The sequence below is a fragment of the Typopeltis vanoorti genome, chromosome 8 (genome assembly GCF_054136105.1).
Source record: "Typopeltis vanoorti isolate ZY-2024b chromosome 8, IOZ_Tvanoo_1.0, whole genome shotgun sequence".
Classification (NCBI taxonomy): Eukaryota; Metazoa; Arthropoda; class Arachnida; order Uropygi; family Thelyphonidae; genus Typopeltis; species Typopeltis vanoorti.
Window position 1 is genome coordinate 70,587,099 of NC_143556.1, and position 16,876 is coordinate 70,603,974.

General features: G+C 39.2%; 1 protein-coding gene across 1 annotated transcript in view; it reads left to right on the forward strand.

The window, feature by feature from the left end:
• LOC150104085 (uncharacterized) overlaps positions 1–16,876 on the forward strand; it is a 78,195-nt gene that overhangs the window by 24,360 nt on the left and 36,959 nt on the right. The window contains exon 2 of the mRNA XM_090396746.1: positions 10,649–10,998. Coding sequence (XP_090252872.1) covers positions 10,649–10,998 — 350 coding nt within the window. The remainder of the gene's footprint in view (positions 1–10,648; positions 10,999–16,876) is intronic.

Here is a 16,876-nt window from a genome sequence, read left to right on the forward strand (position 1 = left end):
CAAGGCTATCACTAATTAATCGGCACTCAGTGAAGAAGAAGGCTAGTAAGTGCTGCCATCTGGTGGTCCCTAACCCTAACACAATATATTTAATGTCTGAGAATAGTGTGGGTTCGACGACTAATTTTCTTGAGTTTACGGGACGAAAAACCCGAATTTCCTGGAGGAAAAATCCGATAGCCCGTGACAGAGATCGACTAACTCTGGAACCAGTCGAGAAAAGGCTTAGAAAAAGTTCCTCTAATTGGCGACTAGATTTGAACTCCTTTCGTCGTGCGGTCAAGCACTGTAGAATGCAAACGCCACTTCTGCTGAGCTACACAGGCTCCTCGATCATCAAATGCAATGAACGCGGCGTCTCCGCGTTCGGTTCGCAACTTTTCGACTGCATCGCAGTCGAGGTGCTCTGTCTCGCAGAGCACCTCGACTAATTAATTAATTAACTAATTAATAAGAAATAACAATTACTGGAAATGAATTATACACCAGTAACTCAAATTACTTAAGTGGCAGACCATGCACGACCGACTACCACTACTTCTTTCAGCAGGGTTGCCAGATTTATTACCAGTACGTTCGTAGCAACCTTGTTACGTTTTACTCTCTATCATGCTACTAAATAGCTGCTGTTTAGTAGGTTTTGTTGCGACGTCATCGTAAGTTGACTGTTGACTTCTATGGTGGACGTCATTCCCTTGGACTTTTATCCCTTAAACGTTATTTTTTTAATTATTTAATGAGAGAAATTTCTGAGCACCTGGCTTGCCCCAATTAGGGCTGTGTAGAATTAATTCAATATATGATTAGAGCCGCCTTCGGACGTTTGTGTCTCCATCTGTCGTTTTCATTGTAATCTGATGATTCACGAATGAGTTGGTTGGGATGGAGTGATGCCTGAGCAAAGTACTTGGTAGCTATCTGGATGAGAAACCTAAGTATGTCTGGCAGGTTTCTGTCTTGGTGGAGGAGAGTGTTCCTTACAAACCATGGGGCGCCGAAGATCATTCGGGGGCATTTATTTTGGATTACCTGTAGTCTTTTGATGTTGCTGGGGGAGGTGTGGCTCCACGCTGGTGATCCGTACGTTAGTGTGGGTCTGATGATTGCTTTGTATATTCTTAGTTTGTTTTCTGGACTGACTTTGCTTCTTTGGTTGAGTAGAGGGTAGAGTTGAGCTATTGCTGAGTTAGCTTTGTTACAGGCATGAGAGATGTGGCAGTTGAAGCTGAGTCGGTTATCTAGTTTGATTCCCAGGTATTTTACTTCTTTTTGCCATGGGATATCAGTATTGAACATCGCAACTGCTCCGTGGTGGTTTGCTTTCTTCCTTGTAGAGTATAGCCGTGCTCCTATCTGCATTGACGTCTATCCTCCATTTTTGAAACCATTTTTCAAGATTTGTTGCTGCGTTTTGTAGTCGTTGTGTGGCTAGGTATGGTCTGAGTGATCTGGTTAGTATCGCCATGTTCCGCATAGCAAGCCATGGTGGTTGATGGAGTGTTTGGGACGTCTGAGATGAAAATTTTGAAGAGTAATGGTGATAAAAGGGAGCCTTGCGGGACACCTGCTGTGATCTTTCTTGCAGAGGATATGAGGCCACGCAATTTGATTTGAAATTTTCGGTCTTTCAGAAAAGATTCTGTGATTTTGATGAGGTTTAGTGAGTATTTTGCAGTTATGTGGATTGAGGCCTTTTTGCCACACTTTATCGAAGGCTTTCGCCATGTCTAGGAAGATTGCACCTGTGTGTGTTGTTTCCAGTTGAATCCGGTAGTTATGAATTCTATAAGTCTGTGAACCTGTTGAGTGTGCAGTGGCCTGTGCAGAATCCAAATTATTCTTTTGAGGGATTAGGTCCAGTTTGTCCGTTTCGTCTTGTAGGCGTTTTAGTATTACTTTTTCTGCAATTTTCCCCAGGCCTGACAAGAGGCTGATAGGTCTGTCATTCTGGGGGAATTGAGGTGCTTTCCCTGGTTTGTGGATGAGGATTATGTCTGCCTGCTTCCAGCGAGTGGGAAAATAGCTGAGTCTTAGCATCGGGTTGATGATAGCCACTAGATGCATTATTGTTTTGTGAGGGAGTGCTTTTATGATTTTATTTGAAATCTGATCAGTACCTAGTGCTTTTCTGTTGTTGAGGTTCTTGATGATTTGATATATTTCCTTTGGCATAGTATAGCTTGCGTTGTCTCTGCTGGTGGGTTGATGGAGTGCACAGCGTACATGCCTGTGGATTTTTCTATGAAATGCAAGTCTGCATGAGTGTAGTATGGACGAAATTGCAGCTCCAGGGCATCTGCTTTCTCATCGTCTCGGTAGACTGTGCTTCTCTCTCCATAGATTGGTTGTATGATGGGGCGGTTGTTGCGAAGGGCTTTAGTCATTTTCCATATTGAGTTGCCTTCGGTGTTTAAGGAGCTTAGTTTCCTCTCCCATAACTGGTTCTTATGGTCTTTGATCGCATATTGGATCAAAGACCTAGGTTTGTTGCCCTGTTTAGCTCATGTCTATCTTGGGGTGACAGTGTTGCATAGTAACAACGTCTGATCTTGTTTTTGTTGTGGATGAGCTTTAGAATCTCTTCTGGAAGCAGGTTGGCTTGAGCAGAAGTGGTAACGATGGCTGCTGTTGCTAGGCCAGCTTGAATTGTGCTTTCCAGTTTACTGATCGCTATGTCTACTTCTTTGGGTGAGGAGATGGTTGGAACAGTGCCTGTGAGGTTGCAAAGAGTTGCGTTGAGCTTTTTGAAATTTGTGCAGGACTGGTTGGAGATGAATTCTGTTTCCCCGCCTAGGCTTAGCAGAACCGGGTTATAGTCGGAGCTGAGATCATTAACAACCTGCAACTGGAATTGGTGAGAGGTGTTCCTGAAGATGGCTATATTCAGCACATCAGCTTTGCCCAACGGTCTGTAGTGTGTTGGTTCGGCAGGACCTGCTATGGTGATATTTCTTGTCATAGCGAACTTGTGTAGGCTCCTCCCTTTGTTGTTGTTGGAGTTTCTACTGTTCCACGCGGGATGTTTTGCGTTTAAGTCACCTGCCACTATTGTTGCTTCATTTGTGTTGAGGAGCTGGGAGAGAACAGAGGCTAGGAGTGGTTTGCCTGGAGGGTTGTAAACTGAATATAGTTTTAGTCTACCTGCATTGATGGTGTGTATCTCAATTCCAGTTTCTTCCAGGTTTGCAGTCGTTGTTTTCTTGATCTCATTGTATCTTATGTCTTTTTTGATAAAGATAGCCGTGCTTCCCCCCCCCTCTGGCGTTGAGCCTGTCATTCCTAAGTAGAGTGCAGTATCTCAGTTTGGGGTTATCACAGGGCTGAAGGTGAGTCTCGTTGATTAAGAGGATGTCCACTCTATATCGCTCAGCAAATTTTTCCAGTTCCAGGAGATTATTGCTTAGTACATTAACATTCCAGAATGCGATTTGTATATGAAATTATTCGAAATGGGCGTATTAGTCATTGCTTAACATTGAGAATATTACTTGAGTGTTTTTTAGGAACTTGTTTGTATCACTTTGACTGGGGTTGGTCTAGCTGAAAGCCGTTAGCATCTCCCCTAGGGTGGCAGCTAGATAGCAGCTGAGTTTTGTTTGTTGGGAGTAGATTCTGTTGGTTTGATCTTTGAGGTAACTGCTGCAGCATATGAGCTGTGTGATGTTGTTCGCTGATGGATTCCTTCTTCCAGGAGTGTTGTACGTCTTTGAGGAGGTGGAGTGCCTGCTTTTCTGTTTTTTGCCAGGTTATCTGGGTTGGCTGGGGCAGTGAATGGTTTGGAGCATGTGTAAGAAGGGTGATTGTTCCCGCATTTCACACATTTGTATTCCGGTCTGTATAATTTTTGTGCATGCCCGTATTTCTGACACAAGTGGCATTGTCCTGCAGTTGCTTTCCCCCTGAGTGGATCCATTTTAATTACTAGATTGCATACAGTCTTTAAGTCATATATTTCTCTTTGGTCCTTGCATATTTCAACTAGCACCAGGGGACATGGGACGCTTGTCCGCCCTGTACAACCTAGAGACCTTAAGTGGTTCGAGGCTTTGTGTTTTTAGGTCAGAGGCTATTTCTTCTGCTGTCACAGTTTCTATGAGTCCTCTTATAACTACCTTTAAGTTTGTTTTTTTTTTCACTTTTTAGCTAAAACGTGTGGTACGGAATTTCCAGCTCGTCCATTTGTTTGGTAAGTTGGCTGTAGTCCGATGCCCCTTTTGGTTGTATTCGGACTCCATTTGAATTTTTAGCTGAAGTGAAATTAATTTCTGAGTTTTTCATGACCTCCACAACTGTTGGCCATTGTTCTTTTGCATGTAGGATCACCGGTGGTATTCGTTCTTTAATCTGTGCAGATGTGTCCATTGGTGCTTCGTGGTCTGCAGTGATAGCCACTTTGTCTGTTGGTGCTTGAGGCTCTACTGCTGTGGTCACCTTCCTGTGCTTCTTCGGTCACCTTCCTGTGCTTCTTCCTACTGACTTCTTGATAGGTCAGGGTCCTCTAGTGAGTGAATATCAGTTGTTGAGGTATCTTCTCTGCTGGAGTTTTGTGAGGTGCTGGGAAGAAGGTTAGGGGATTGGTAATCCTCTGTTTCAACCTCTGATATCTGCTGGATTTCTACCCTTCCTGGCCATTTCGTGTGCAGCAGTTTTCCAACGTGTTTGAAAACTGCCAATAGTTGCTTAAAGTCGAGCTCATCGTATGGAGTGCTCATGATTTGGTCTAGTTTGCATTTGGAGAGAGAATAGAGTTTGCTCAGTTGGTCTGAACAGATTGTAGGTAATCCCGTGGACTTTTGAGGGTCCACTAGCAAATCCCGTGGACCCTCTCAGGTGTCTGCCAGCAGCAATATAATACAATTAACAGTCCTAAAATAGGGGAAAGGAGTGTCACGAATCTACTTGGTTACAGATGAAATTCTACTTTCCTATAATACCATAACTCTACCACTGGTCCTCATAGCAGGTGGGGCCTGCGGCCATCAGACCTCTTGCATGTTTCATGCAGAGGGGGAGAGACAGTAGGAAATAAACTGTGTCAGCGCCAGTGCAATGCAGATTCGTGAAAAACCTTGTACGCAATCTAATCAGGCTCAATCTAAAATAATACGTCTGTTCTCATCAAAAGCCAAAAATGATCTAGTCCAGGGATTCTCAACCTATGATACGCGTACCACTGGTGGTACGTGAGCCACTGCCTTACTGGTACATGTAATATCTTGAATTAAATACAGGGGTACGCCACTGGAAAAAGTTGAGAACCCCTGATCTAGATGTCATCGTAAGTTGTTACTATTTGCATTATTTAACAAAATTTACTGAATTTATTGCAACTATAAAAATGTTTTCATTATTTACTCAGATAAATTCAATATTTAATGCTGCGAATTATATTTTCTGTTAAAGTGGTTTTAAATATGTTTAGAACTTGTATTACTCAGTCGAGAGACTTGGAATGAATGCATGAACGAATTTCACACAGAAGTCAAATGAAAACTTTAAGTTTATAATATATAAAGCACGTATTTATAAGTGTGTATCATACAATATTGATAATGATTTTTATAATATCATATGACTATGCAGAAATTATAATGATCAAGAAAGAAAACGTAAACTTAAAAAGCTCGTTGTTTATAGGCTAGTTACAAAATAAAATAGAAATAGGCTAACTATAAAATATAATTCGTAGTAGAGGTTCGGTGTAGTGGTTGAGACAGTTGTCCTCTCGCGATGAGTCTTCGGACTCTTGGAGGTGTCAGGATAATTATTATTATTAATAATAATAATTCTTTCAATGAACCGAAACCTACCTTCGCCTTAACTGAGAGCGATCTTACACGATTTATCGCAGTTTTTTCATCAGAATACCAATATCTTTCAACATATCTTTCAGGTGACACATCCAAGGTGTGTCACCTGAAACCCTCAAGTGTGTCAGTGCTGACACGCGTGTCATAGGTTCGCCATCGCTGAACTACATCATCATCATCTACACCAACGCCATCTACTATCCATCACCACCACTAGTATTTTCACAGACAATCACAAATATTCATACTCACAGCAGAATTCAAACCTGCAGCGTTTTGGCTGGGGAGTGGTTATTAAAACAATAAAGTAAGGGTGTTCAACTTATTTTCAAACCAGATGCAGTTCATGTCATTGATATTATTATTATTACTATTATTATGAGACCTAATTATCATAGTAACTCATCATGATTTACTGAAAATTCATTAATATGTTCTTGATAACGATTGGGATAATTGCATTTTCTCAAAAATATCACAGCATACGGTGCTGCTGGTATTTTTGAGAAACCAGTTCCTTCATGGAGACAAATCATTTTCTCAAATGATTTGTCTTTACTATACAAGTATGTACTACTGTATTTTGACTAGGGAAATTCAGTTTTCAAGCACTTACTTGTGAGATAGTCTGTAACTCAGTCGGTAAGGACAAAACCCTTTGGTTGGAAATATGTGTGTTCAAATTCTATCTAGGATGCAAAAAATCCTTATCAGAGTGTATCAACTGAAGGAAAGTTAGCTAGTCATATACAGAGGTGGAAGACTTTTTTTTCTTTCTTGCATAGAAACTTGGGTTTTTCATACCCTAAATTGGTTACCACCTTGTTTCATAATTATTATTCTCTAGTAAAGTAGCAGTGCTATCCCACCAACCATTAGGTTGAAGAGAGAAGATACTGTGAGCTTGTAATTTGGTTTCAGTAATAGTGTAACTTTAAATTGCCAGAAGAGAATGCTATTGTTTTTCTTAAATACCTGGATGTTGTAGTCCCTGAGAAAAGCAGTGCTAGGAAGTTTCTTCCAGAGGTAGATGGAATGAAAGAGACAAGGAATTGGTTCAGTAGGGTTTTATCCTGGACTATGAATAGCAGTGGCCCACAGCTGTCAATCAGACTGTACCTGTATCATAGAATCTAGTGTATACAAAGAAAATGCTCTACACACCGTTGTTACACTGCAATGTTTCCACCTTCTATGAATGTTTCACTTATTTATGCTACCATTGTCTGTGTCCCAAGCATGAAATAATCAGAACTGTTCGTATGTATACACATTAGGAGTAAAGTGGAGAATAGCTCTAATGTAAATACCTGTTTAAAAAGGCAGAAACAGATGTCTATTTGAAAGCAATTTGGAGTCCAACTGTATGAGAGTGGGGGGGGGGGGAGAAGAATCACTTATTAACTAGATACAAAAAATAACCTCTCCTCAATGATGGAATTGAGAATTTTTAAATGTTTTCTTGCACTACCCTAAGTATTTGAATAGTGTACTAAGACTGCGTGGATTTGTAATTTGCATAGAATCAGCAGTTGTACAATTAATTATGTTTACTAAGCTATACAATTATCTTAATTATCATTATTATTATATGACAGCTCAAGGGAGTCCAAAGACTCATTAAGGGATGGGCACCCACTCTACAACTCTCTATCTCCACCACTCAATCCACTAACTACAATGAACCACCACACCACTACACCAACGCGATCTACCACCCATCACCACTAGTATTTTCACAGACGATCACAAACATCCATGCCCATGGTTGGATTCAAACCCGCAGCCTTTTGGCTGGAAAGTGAATATGCTAACCACTCAGCCAATTAGGCAGGCACTTTTTCCATTTAAGTGAAAAAAAGACAAGACTTTTATTTATTGATTTATTTTTTTAAGCTGATGTTGCTGTAGATGTGATATATTTGTAGTAGGAAAGGCTAAAGATATTGCAAATTCAAAATAATAAATCTTATGTTACTAAAAGTATCTTGGTATTAGCAAAAGTGAGGGAGCAGAAATCAACTGCTTCTTGCAAGAATTAGAACTGTGTTGTATTTTGGTATCATTAAAGTTTGATTATGAAGATCTTGACTTCCTTGGAACGGTTAAGTACTGAAGGATTTGTTAAATGCAGATGGAGTGTAAAATCATCACCAAACTATACATATAATTGCAATCAGTGAAAGATCATTTATGTAGAGTAAAAGCCACTTAGGTTCGTTACTCCTGTAGAGTAGCAAGTAGTTTCTTTTCCTTTAGGTGAACATTGTCCATCATTAGGTGTGCAACCTTGGCAACACCAAAATATATAACACACTGAACTGGACACAGCTGCACAACTGTTTTAAACAGGTGCTAGGTAAATGGAACAGCATTCGTCCCATGTCTTCACTTAGAGGAAGAGTACTAATAGTTAACCAGATGGCTGCGAGTGTGTTATGGCATACCCTCAAAGTACTCACACCTCCTGAAGAATTTCTCCACCACATTCAAAAGGCAGTCAAACGTTTCCTTTGGAACAAAACTCACTGGACAACATACCCTCAACTCTGCAAGCCACTCAGTAAGGGAGGTCAAGGTCTGATTTCCCTTGAAAACAAGATTAGATCCTTCAGGATAATCCTCCTCCTAAAGACACTTCAATGCAATCACACTTATGTAACCACCTTCGATTACATCAAGAAATCATCCACCAGAGGACTTATGCTTTCCACAATCCTCCGAATGTCCAGTCCTGCACCATCTCCTCCTAAACTACCTCATTTTTACAGAGATGCTCTACAGCAGTGGAAAAACACAGAACTTCATCACACACTGACAGGATCAACAGAGTCAGCTGTACTTACTATTTTCAAACAGAAACAATACAAGTCTCACAACTGGCCAGCCCTTTCTTTTCCCTACATAGAACTGGGCAGGAATAATAGTCATAGGAGACCTCCTAACCCAGATCCTAAAGTGGAAAACATTCACAAGCCTACCAACGAAGAACCCAAAAACTGAAAAGCAATATCAACAGATGCAAGCTGCTATTATAAAAGCCTATCCAGATATCACTACACCTCAGGAAATCTGTATTCCTCCTAGAAACTGCTCGGGGCCGATATTTCATCTTGTACAATCTGAAGCCTCACTTCCAATTCTTCCCGCCAACTATAAGAAAATATACCACTTCCTCATGTCAGTGTCTCCAACCTCGCCCTTCGTATATTCATCCTTAATCCTCTCATCTACCAGGCTGCATATGCCACCCAGTTTTCAGTGGGATCTTCCATATAAATCAAAGTGTGCCAAACCACATTCCGACATACAGTGGAGACTATGGCATAACATCTTGCCAACTCCTTCTAAGCTCTACAAATTTCAGCTAAGAGAAATGGATCTGTGTCTATTCTGTGACGTTTTAGGTACCTTGGAACACACATATCTAACCTGTCCTGCAAACAAAGTGATGATCACTTATGTCCTGAATACTGCCTCTAGCACCTGTAACAACGCACACAGCCAAGAAGACTACTGGAATTTAGTCCACACAGAAGAAAACAGACACAGAATATGCAATTTCCTCTTCATCTGTGCTAAGGCCGTCATCTACAGCTTCTACCTAAAACGCACAAGAAATAACCAGCACCCATCCATCACCGAAACTGCACAAACCCTCATGTATATCCTCCATTGGAAACTAAAAAGCAGGCTTTCACTGGAACTTGAGTACTACAAAGAAACAAGAACTGTAACAAAATTCATAGAGGAGTGGAATCCAACTGGTACCTCTCTTTTGGATTGACGATGACAATACGCTTCATCTGAAAGATAACTAAGACTGAAACTGAACTGTAATGTTGAATTCATTTATTGCATTCTCTATTGTATACCCGAAAGGAAAATGTTTCTTTCTCTGTAATATATATACTTATATACTTATAATATGTAAATTGTCCTTGTTACTTATCGTCTAATGTATATTTTAACAAGTTAAATAAAAAAAATAAAAAATCTCTCTCTCTCTCACACACACACACACACACATCATCTACTCTAGCTGTCTTTCCACATTTTCAGGTCCTTAGTGGGGTTTTCCTCAAGTACTTCTATATATGCTTGACTTCATTCCTCTTGAATACCTTTAGCATTGTTTTGTTACTTCTTGTTTCATTAAAAAATCTTTCTAAGTGATTATTCCAGACATCTAGAATATTTATCTTCAGTTTATGTTACCAGTATCATCAGCAATTCCTTTTATAGTGGCTGGCTTGTTTAGCTACATTTACACACTGCTTTGCTTTCTTAGATTTTTCTCTGTATACTCTCTCACAGCACATGCTACTTGCTAGGAACTTGATCTCTTGTTTTCATGATTACCTCTGACTTCCTGAGTACATTATAGAACCTTCATTGCTGTATCTTTGCAGACAACTACATTACATCTCTTCCTAACTAAATGAATCAGTTTTCTTCAGGGTCATTCACTGAGTCTCTAAGGTTTCATTCTTATTCTCAGATGTTTTCAGTTTTTTTAATAATATTCGAGTCTATATTTCACTTCTGCAAGCTGCTTGGTTGTCATTCTTTTTAAAAATTTCTTACACGCTTTTCTTTATAATATGATATTCTCTTTTATCCTGCTCAAAACAACATGGTCATGGCCAATACAGGAATAAAATTTTAGGTCAGCAAATTCCCAAATTACCAGCTCATTCTTGTTCAAGTATTCAGTTAGATGGCTACTAATAGGGTACACTATACAACCCCAATACAGTATTATCTTTACTTAAATAATTTATTTTATTGTATGTATTATGTATTTTTTTTTCTTATCAACATATGTATTTTTATAGGCTAGGGAGAAGGAAGAAAATGGTAACTGCAAAGAAAATGTTTCCATTCGGAGAGGAAGGAAGAATTTTCGGAGGCTTTTTACATTTCCATATTTTCTGCTTTTATTCCTTGGAAAGTTTGCAATATACCTGTATAAGCTATATGAAGATAGTGCCACCACTTCTGTGTATTATAATGATAAGCAGATAAAGTACTGTATAGTTTCAGCATCAGCCTTGTTTATTCCTGCAGTAATCTATAGTATCTACCTTGCTGGACGTTACTTGCAGGAAGTTACAAATGTTCGCTGTAGTGAATTAGCCACTCTTGTTGTAAGAGGGATTCTTCTGATTCCATGGCAAGTAAAAAGGTATTATCAAGGAATTGAGATCTTCCTTTTTTTCTCTAATAAATTTTATATTCTTAACAAATTATGTTAATAGTTTCAGAATGTTAATGAACTAATTGCAGTGGGTCTACCGACTGCAAAGAATCTATTAAAAATAAAATTGTTAGTAATCAATCATGGATTTGTGAAGGGGCGCTCTTGTTTTAGATATGCTAGCCTTTTATAATAAAGTTACAAGAGCATTAGATGAGGGAAAGGCATATATTGCCATTTTCTTAGACTTAGCAAAAGCATTTGACAGGGTGCCACATGATAAGCTGATATTTAAGTTGCAGCACATGCGTTTGGATGTCAGATTGGTCAACTGGATTCAGGATTGGCTATCCGATAGGTATCAGAGAGTTGTGTATGGTGGGACAGTTTCAAGGAGGCAGAAGGTTACAAGTGGGGTCCCACAGGGCTCAGTACTGGGACCTATATTGTTTAACCTTTATATCAATGACATTGTCAGTGGATTGCAAGGCGAAATTCAGTTGATGATGGGAAGCTGGGATGGATTATTAGTAATAGTCAGTGGTGTAGTTAGAGCTTTTGCTGCCCGTGGTGGTCCCTGAGTTTTCCGCCAAAAATACTACAAAGAGTCAAAACGACGTATAGGGAAATAAATTAAAACACTTTATTTTTGAAGTAAAACTTTAATTTTAACATTCTAAAATGTTATTTTTCTTGCTTTTTTCTGTTAGCAAAATCGTCGATGACATTGGCGAAGTCTATTTCATAGTAATGTAGGTAATTCTTAATCAATTTTATTTAGAAAAACTCCTCTTACAACTAGCAACACTTACAGCAATTGTGAGGAAAATTTGCAGTGGTATTACAATATTTGGAAATGAGTTCTCGAAACTATATTTTAGAATTAACTGTGAAAGTTCAAAAAGGTTCAAAGTGCCGCCCAGGGTGAACCACCCCCTCCGTCCTCCCCTAGCTATGCTTCTGGTAATAGCACAGATATGGTAGCCTTGCAAGAGGATTTGAATAAGCTAGATAGATGGGAAAATGAATGGGGGTGTCGGTTTAATGCAGCAAAATGTTAGGTCTTGAGGTTTGGGAAACATCTATGGGATGCTGCATGCTCTATGGGAGGAGTCCTACTGGAGGAAGTAGGGGGAGACAAGAGATCTGGGATTGATAATTGATAGAAACCTGAAATTTAGGGGACATATTGCAAAGGTTGTGAAGGTAACACAGAGGATTGCTGCAATAATGAGAAGGACACTGACCTGCAGAGATAAAAGGGTTATCATTCCATTGTATAAGTCTCTGATCAGACCACACTTAGACTATTGTTCTCATATTTGGTCTCCAGGATTTGAAGGGGATAAATTAACTGTGGAAAGGGTATAAAGGCAGATAACAAAGATGGTTTCAGGACTGTACCATGTTAGTTATGAGAATCAGCTGAGGAATGTGGACTGCAGAGTTTGGTGGATAGAAGAAGGAGAGGTGATATGATTGAGACTTTTAAACTGTTGAGAGGTGGTTACAGGGTTGACACTGGGGAGTTCTTTTGCTTGGTTGAACAGCGGGAAGGAGTGTTGACAAGAGGCCATCCCTGGAAGTTACGAAAGGAAACTGTTTGCAAGAGGGTGAAGAGTGGTTTCTTTGCATGGAGGGTGGCTGAACCATGTAATGCATTGCCTGATGGAGTGGTGAGAGCGAGACTGGTCAATGAGTTTAAGGAGTGGTATGATAGACTTTGTGTTTCTCAGGGGGGGGGGGACCTCTCCTCGATGAGTCTTGATAGACTTTGTGTTTCTTAGGAAGGACCTCCCATGACGAGTCTTTTGACTCCATGGAGGCCTGAATAATAATAATAATAATAATAATACAGTGGTATCTCGCTAATCCGAACCAATAAAAACCGTGCTCATTCAGATTAGCGAAAAGTTCGGATTAGCAAATTTCCCCCAAGAGACAACAATAACTAGCGTTTAAGACAAAAATAATCAGATTCTAATGGTACATCAATGATAGAAACTGATGGGAAAAAAGCTACTGTACTGTAATGTAAAACAAGAAATAATACAGTACACAAGTTTATTTTAGTAAAAAATTTAATTTCTTGTACCTGTATTATTGAGGATTCTGATTTAATAAAATTGCATAATTTTAAGTTTCACAAAATAACACAAAAAAAAGGTTTTTATTTCTTTGTCACTGATTTTCGTTTGTTTCTTCGAAGCTAAACCTTTTTGAATGCTTCTTCTCGGAGCTGCATTAGCAACAAAATTTTGTGGAATGGCGTATCATTTGCTTAGAATATTCTATACACATGTTAAAACTGTCAGCTGCCTCTTCATGTTTTACTTTTTTTTTTCATCGAGTTCTTCATTGTTATCATCGTCTTCTAATTCATTAGAAGATGATGATGATGATGGTGACTCTACATAATACATCATAAATATGTACCGTCATATTTATAATTTCAGCATCTGATTTGATTTCGATTTCACTTTCGGTTCTACCTGTAATCCATTCCGTAACATCTGTTTGTAAAATTTCATCATCTGGATTTATATTTTTAACCACATTATTGACGTTTTGAATTTCCTCTTTTTGTGTATATTTGTGTTCATGCCGACAATACAGTACGTACTGTGCAGTATAAAAAAGCAAATGTGAACACACAATACATCAAAATAGGCAACCTACAATCGAAAGTACGAAACAAATACTGTACTGTAATAATAATAAAATAAATAGCAATAGTTAAAATAATAATTATTAAATAAAAATAATAGTACACAAAATAATACGTAATAAATAAATAAATAATAAATAACACTTTTTTTTTCTTTCAAACCGCAGTTCGGATTACTGGAGGGTTCAGATTAGCGAGATAACCGAATCTTCAAATCCATTAATAACAAAATTATCTATATAACATGCATCTTACTAAGTGGGTGTTTGATTGAAAGATCAAAATGTTCACCCAGTTTCTTTTTGTGGCTAGGAAGTTAAAGCTTGGCAGTGAGTTACTTTTGGTGCATTGACAGGAAAATCTCAAATACTTAGTTGAAGTAGCCCCAAAACATTTTTGAACATTTACACTTTGCTAATCATAGGTAGTATTTAGCACTTACAGAGCAATGAATGCTCCATAAGTAAATTTGAACCATTCCTTGCATGTAAATAATATAAACAATGGTCAACAGTATAGTAATAAGTATAGTAAGCAGGGAGAAATCAACTTTTTACTATAAATGAGTGTCACTCGTACGCAAATTTAAGGTATATCCAATATACTGCTGCAAAGGTTTTTCTCAAAATTAAGGAGTGCTTTGCTGCAGGTATAGAAAACAATCATTCAAGTAAGATTTGTATGTGTGTACATATTATTATTATTATTATTATTATTAAGAGAGACCTTCAGGAAGTCAGGGACTCATCAAGGGAGGCTATACTATATGCATCGGCTATCATACTTATTCTTGAATTCATTCACACTGCTTGCACTCGCAACATCCATTGGCAATTAATTCTAATCATGCACAACCCTATGAGAGAAAAATCTAGCCCTCACCCCTTAGCAGCATTCATTCATAGCTTCCACTAACTTTTCCTTTCCCCATCCTCCATAAATTAAAAAATTATTATTATTATTATTATTACGGGCAACTCCAAGGAGTCGACAGACTCATCGAGGGAGGCCCTAACATCATGTCAAGAACAACGATTCGTCTTTCACACAGTATCTATCATACTTCGCCTTAAACTCATTCACGGTCATAGCACCCACAACAGACTCTGGCAGCTTATTCTACTCATTTACCAATCTCCAAGTAAAAAACCTAGCTCTAACACCCCTGTTAACCACATTTTTGCCCAGCTTCCATGTATGTGTCTCCTAGTCCTCCCACCACCAGCCCTATTCTCAAAAATATCTTCTGGATTAATCTTATAGAAACCCTTCAGTAATTTGAATGTCTCAATCATATCACCCCTTTTCTGCCTATCAACCAATTTTTGCAACCCACAAATCTTCAATCTGTTCTCATAAGGTTCATTCCACAGACCTGCCACCATCTTGGTCACTCGTCTCTGGATTCTCTCCACCTCCTCCCCATCAAGAAGAAACCCTGGCGCCCATATCTGGGCACAGTAGTCCTGATGGGGTCTTATCAGGGCTCGATATAGAGGAACAATAACTTGTTTGTCTCTGCTTGTTAAAGTATTTTTCAGTAACCAAGTGATTTGATGAGCTGTTTTAGCCACTTTTGCAATGTTCCCCCTAAACTTCAACTCCCTATCCACCAGCACTCCCAAATCCCTAGCCCCATCAATCTCCTGGAGTACGGTTCCACCAATGTGATATACTGCCTAATCTTTTCACTCCAAAATGCATAATCTTACACTTTGCCACATTAAACTGACGTCCATTTTTCCTTAGACCAGTCCTCCAAACTATCCAAATCATCCTGCAAAATTTTGACATCCTGTGCACTCACAATTGCTCTACCCAACTTTGCATCATCAGCAAACAAGTGAACACTTCCTCTCAGATTTTTTCCTATATCGTTAACGAACAAATTGAAAAGTAGTGGTCCAAAAACAGAACCCTGCAGCACATCACTAGTCACAAGCTGTCTTTTGGACTCCACTCCTGAATAAACCACTCTGGTATCTCTCCATCAACCACCCTCCTATCCATCTCACCAACCCTATATCCATCCCCATCTGCTTCAGTTTACTGATTAGAGTTCCATGTGGTATCCTATCAAAGGCCTTGGCAAGGTCCAGTAGAATCACTGAAAACCCATTACCCTTATCCAGTTCAGTCGTTTACTGTGTTATAAAACATGAGCAAATTATTGAGGCATGATCTACCCTTCACAAAACCATGTTGTCCCCCCCCCCCATGCAGTATCCCATTTTCATCTATCCAATCCTGTATTCTTCTCTTGACTAGTTTCTCCAAGACCTTGACAACGATTCCTGATATGCTGATCGGTCGGTAATTTACAACAGCAATCTTGGAACCTCCTTTATGCAGTGGAACTATTTTCCCCTCTTTCTATCCCCTCGGGACTAACCCAGACCCGAGACTCAGATTAAATAGAATGGTCAAAGGTACTGACAATTCTTTAGCCGCTTCACGTACGACACGAGCTGGTATACCATCCAATCCCACAGATGTATTGACATTGAGGTTTTGTAATAGACTACTCACCTCCACCTCATTCACCACAATTCCCGTATAAACTTTTGATTCATTCATTTCTGCAATGTCACCACCTGGATGATATACTCTTGCAAAGTGCTCGCTCAGTGATTCAACTATATCAACTGATTCAGTTACCTCCCTACCATCGGCATTCTTTAAAATCAGTCTGCCATATACATTTTTTCTTCTACTTACAACATATCGAAAAAACTGTTTAGGATTGTCTTTAGCCTGCATGGCCAATGTTCTTTCGTAATCCTTTTTTGCTTTTCTTACCACACTTGTTACCCTTCTGGCCTGGGCTTTATACTGTTCATGTGTCTGCCAGTCATCTTTCTCCTTAAATTCCCTCCATAGTTGTTTCTTTTTTTGCAGTTCAAGCTTAATGGTGTTATTCATCCATTTAACTCCTACTTGATTTATTATGCGGACTCTAGGTATACAGTCAGCCATTGCTTCATGCAAACACTTCTTAACCGCCTCCCATGCACTGTCAACTTCTAGCCCTTGCAGTTTTACATGCCATGGCACTGTACCAATCCATCTCCTAAGCTTGTCATACTTACCAGCCCGATAATTCCACATGCACCCTGTCTTAAATGTAGATTCCACACCTTTAGCCACCTCCCAAGTCAAGACCCTATGATCGCTTTCACCAATTGGTGGCAACGTGGT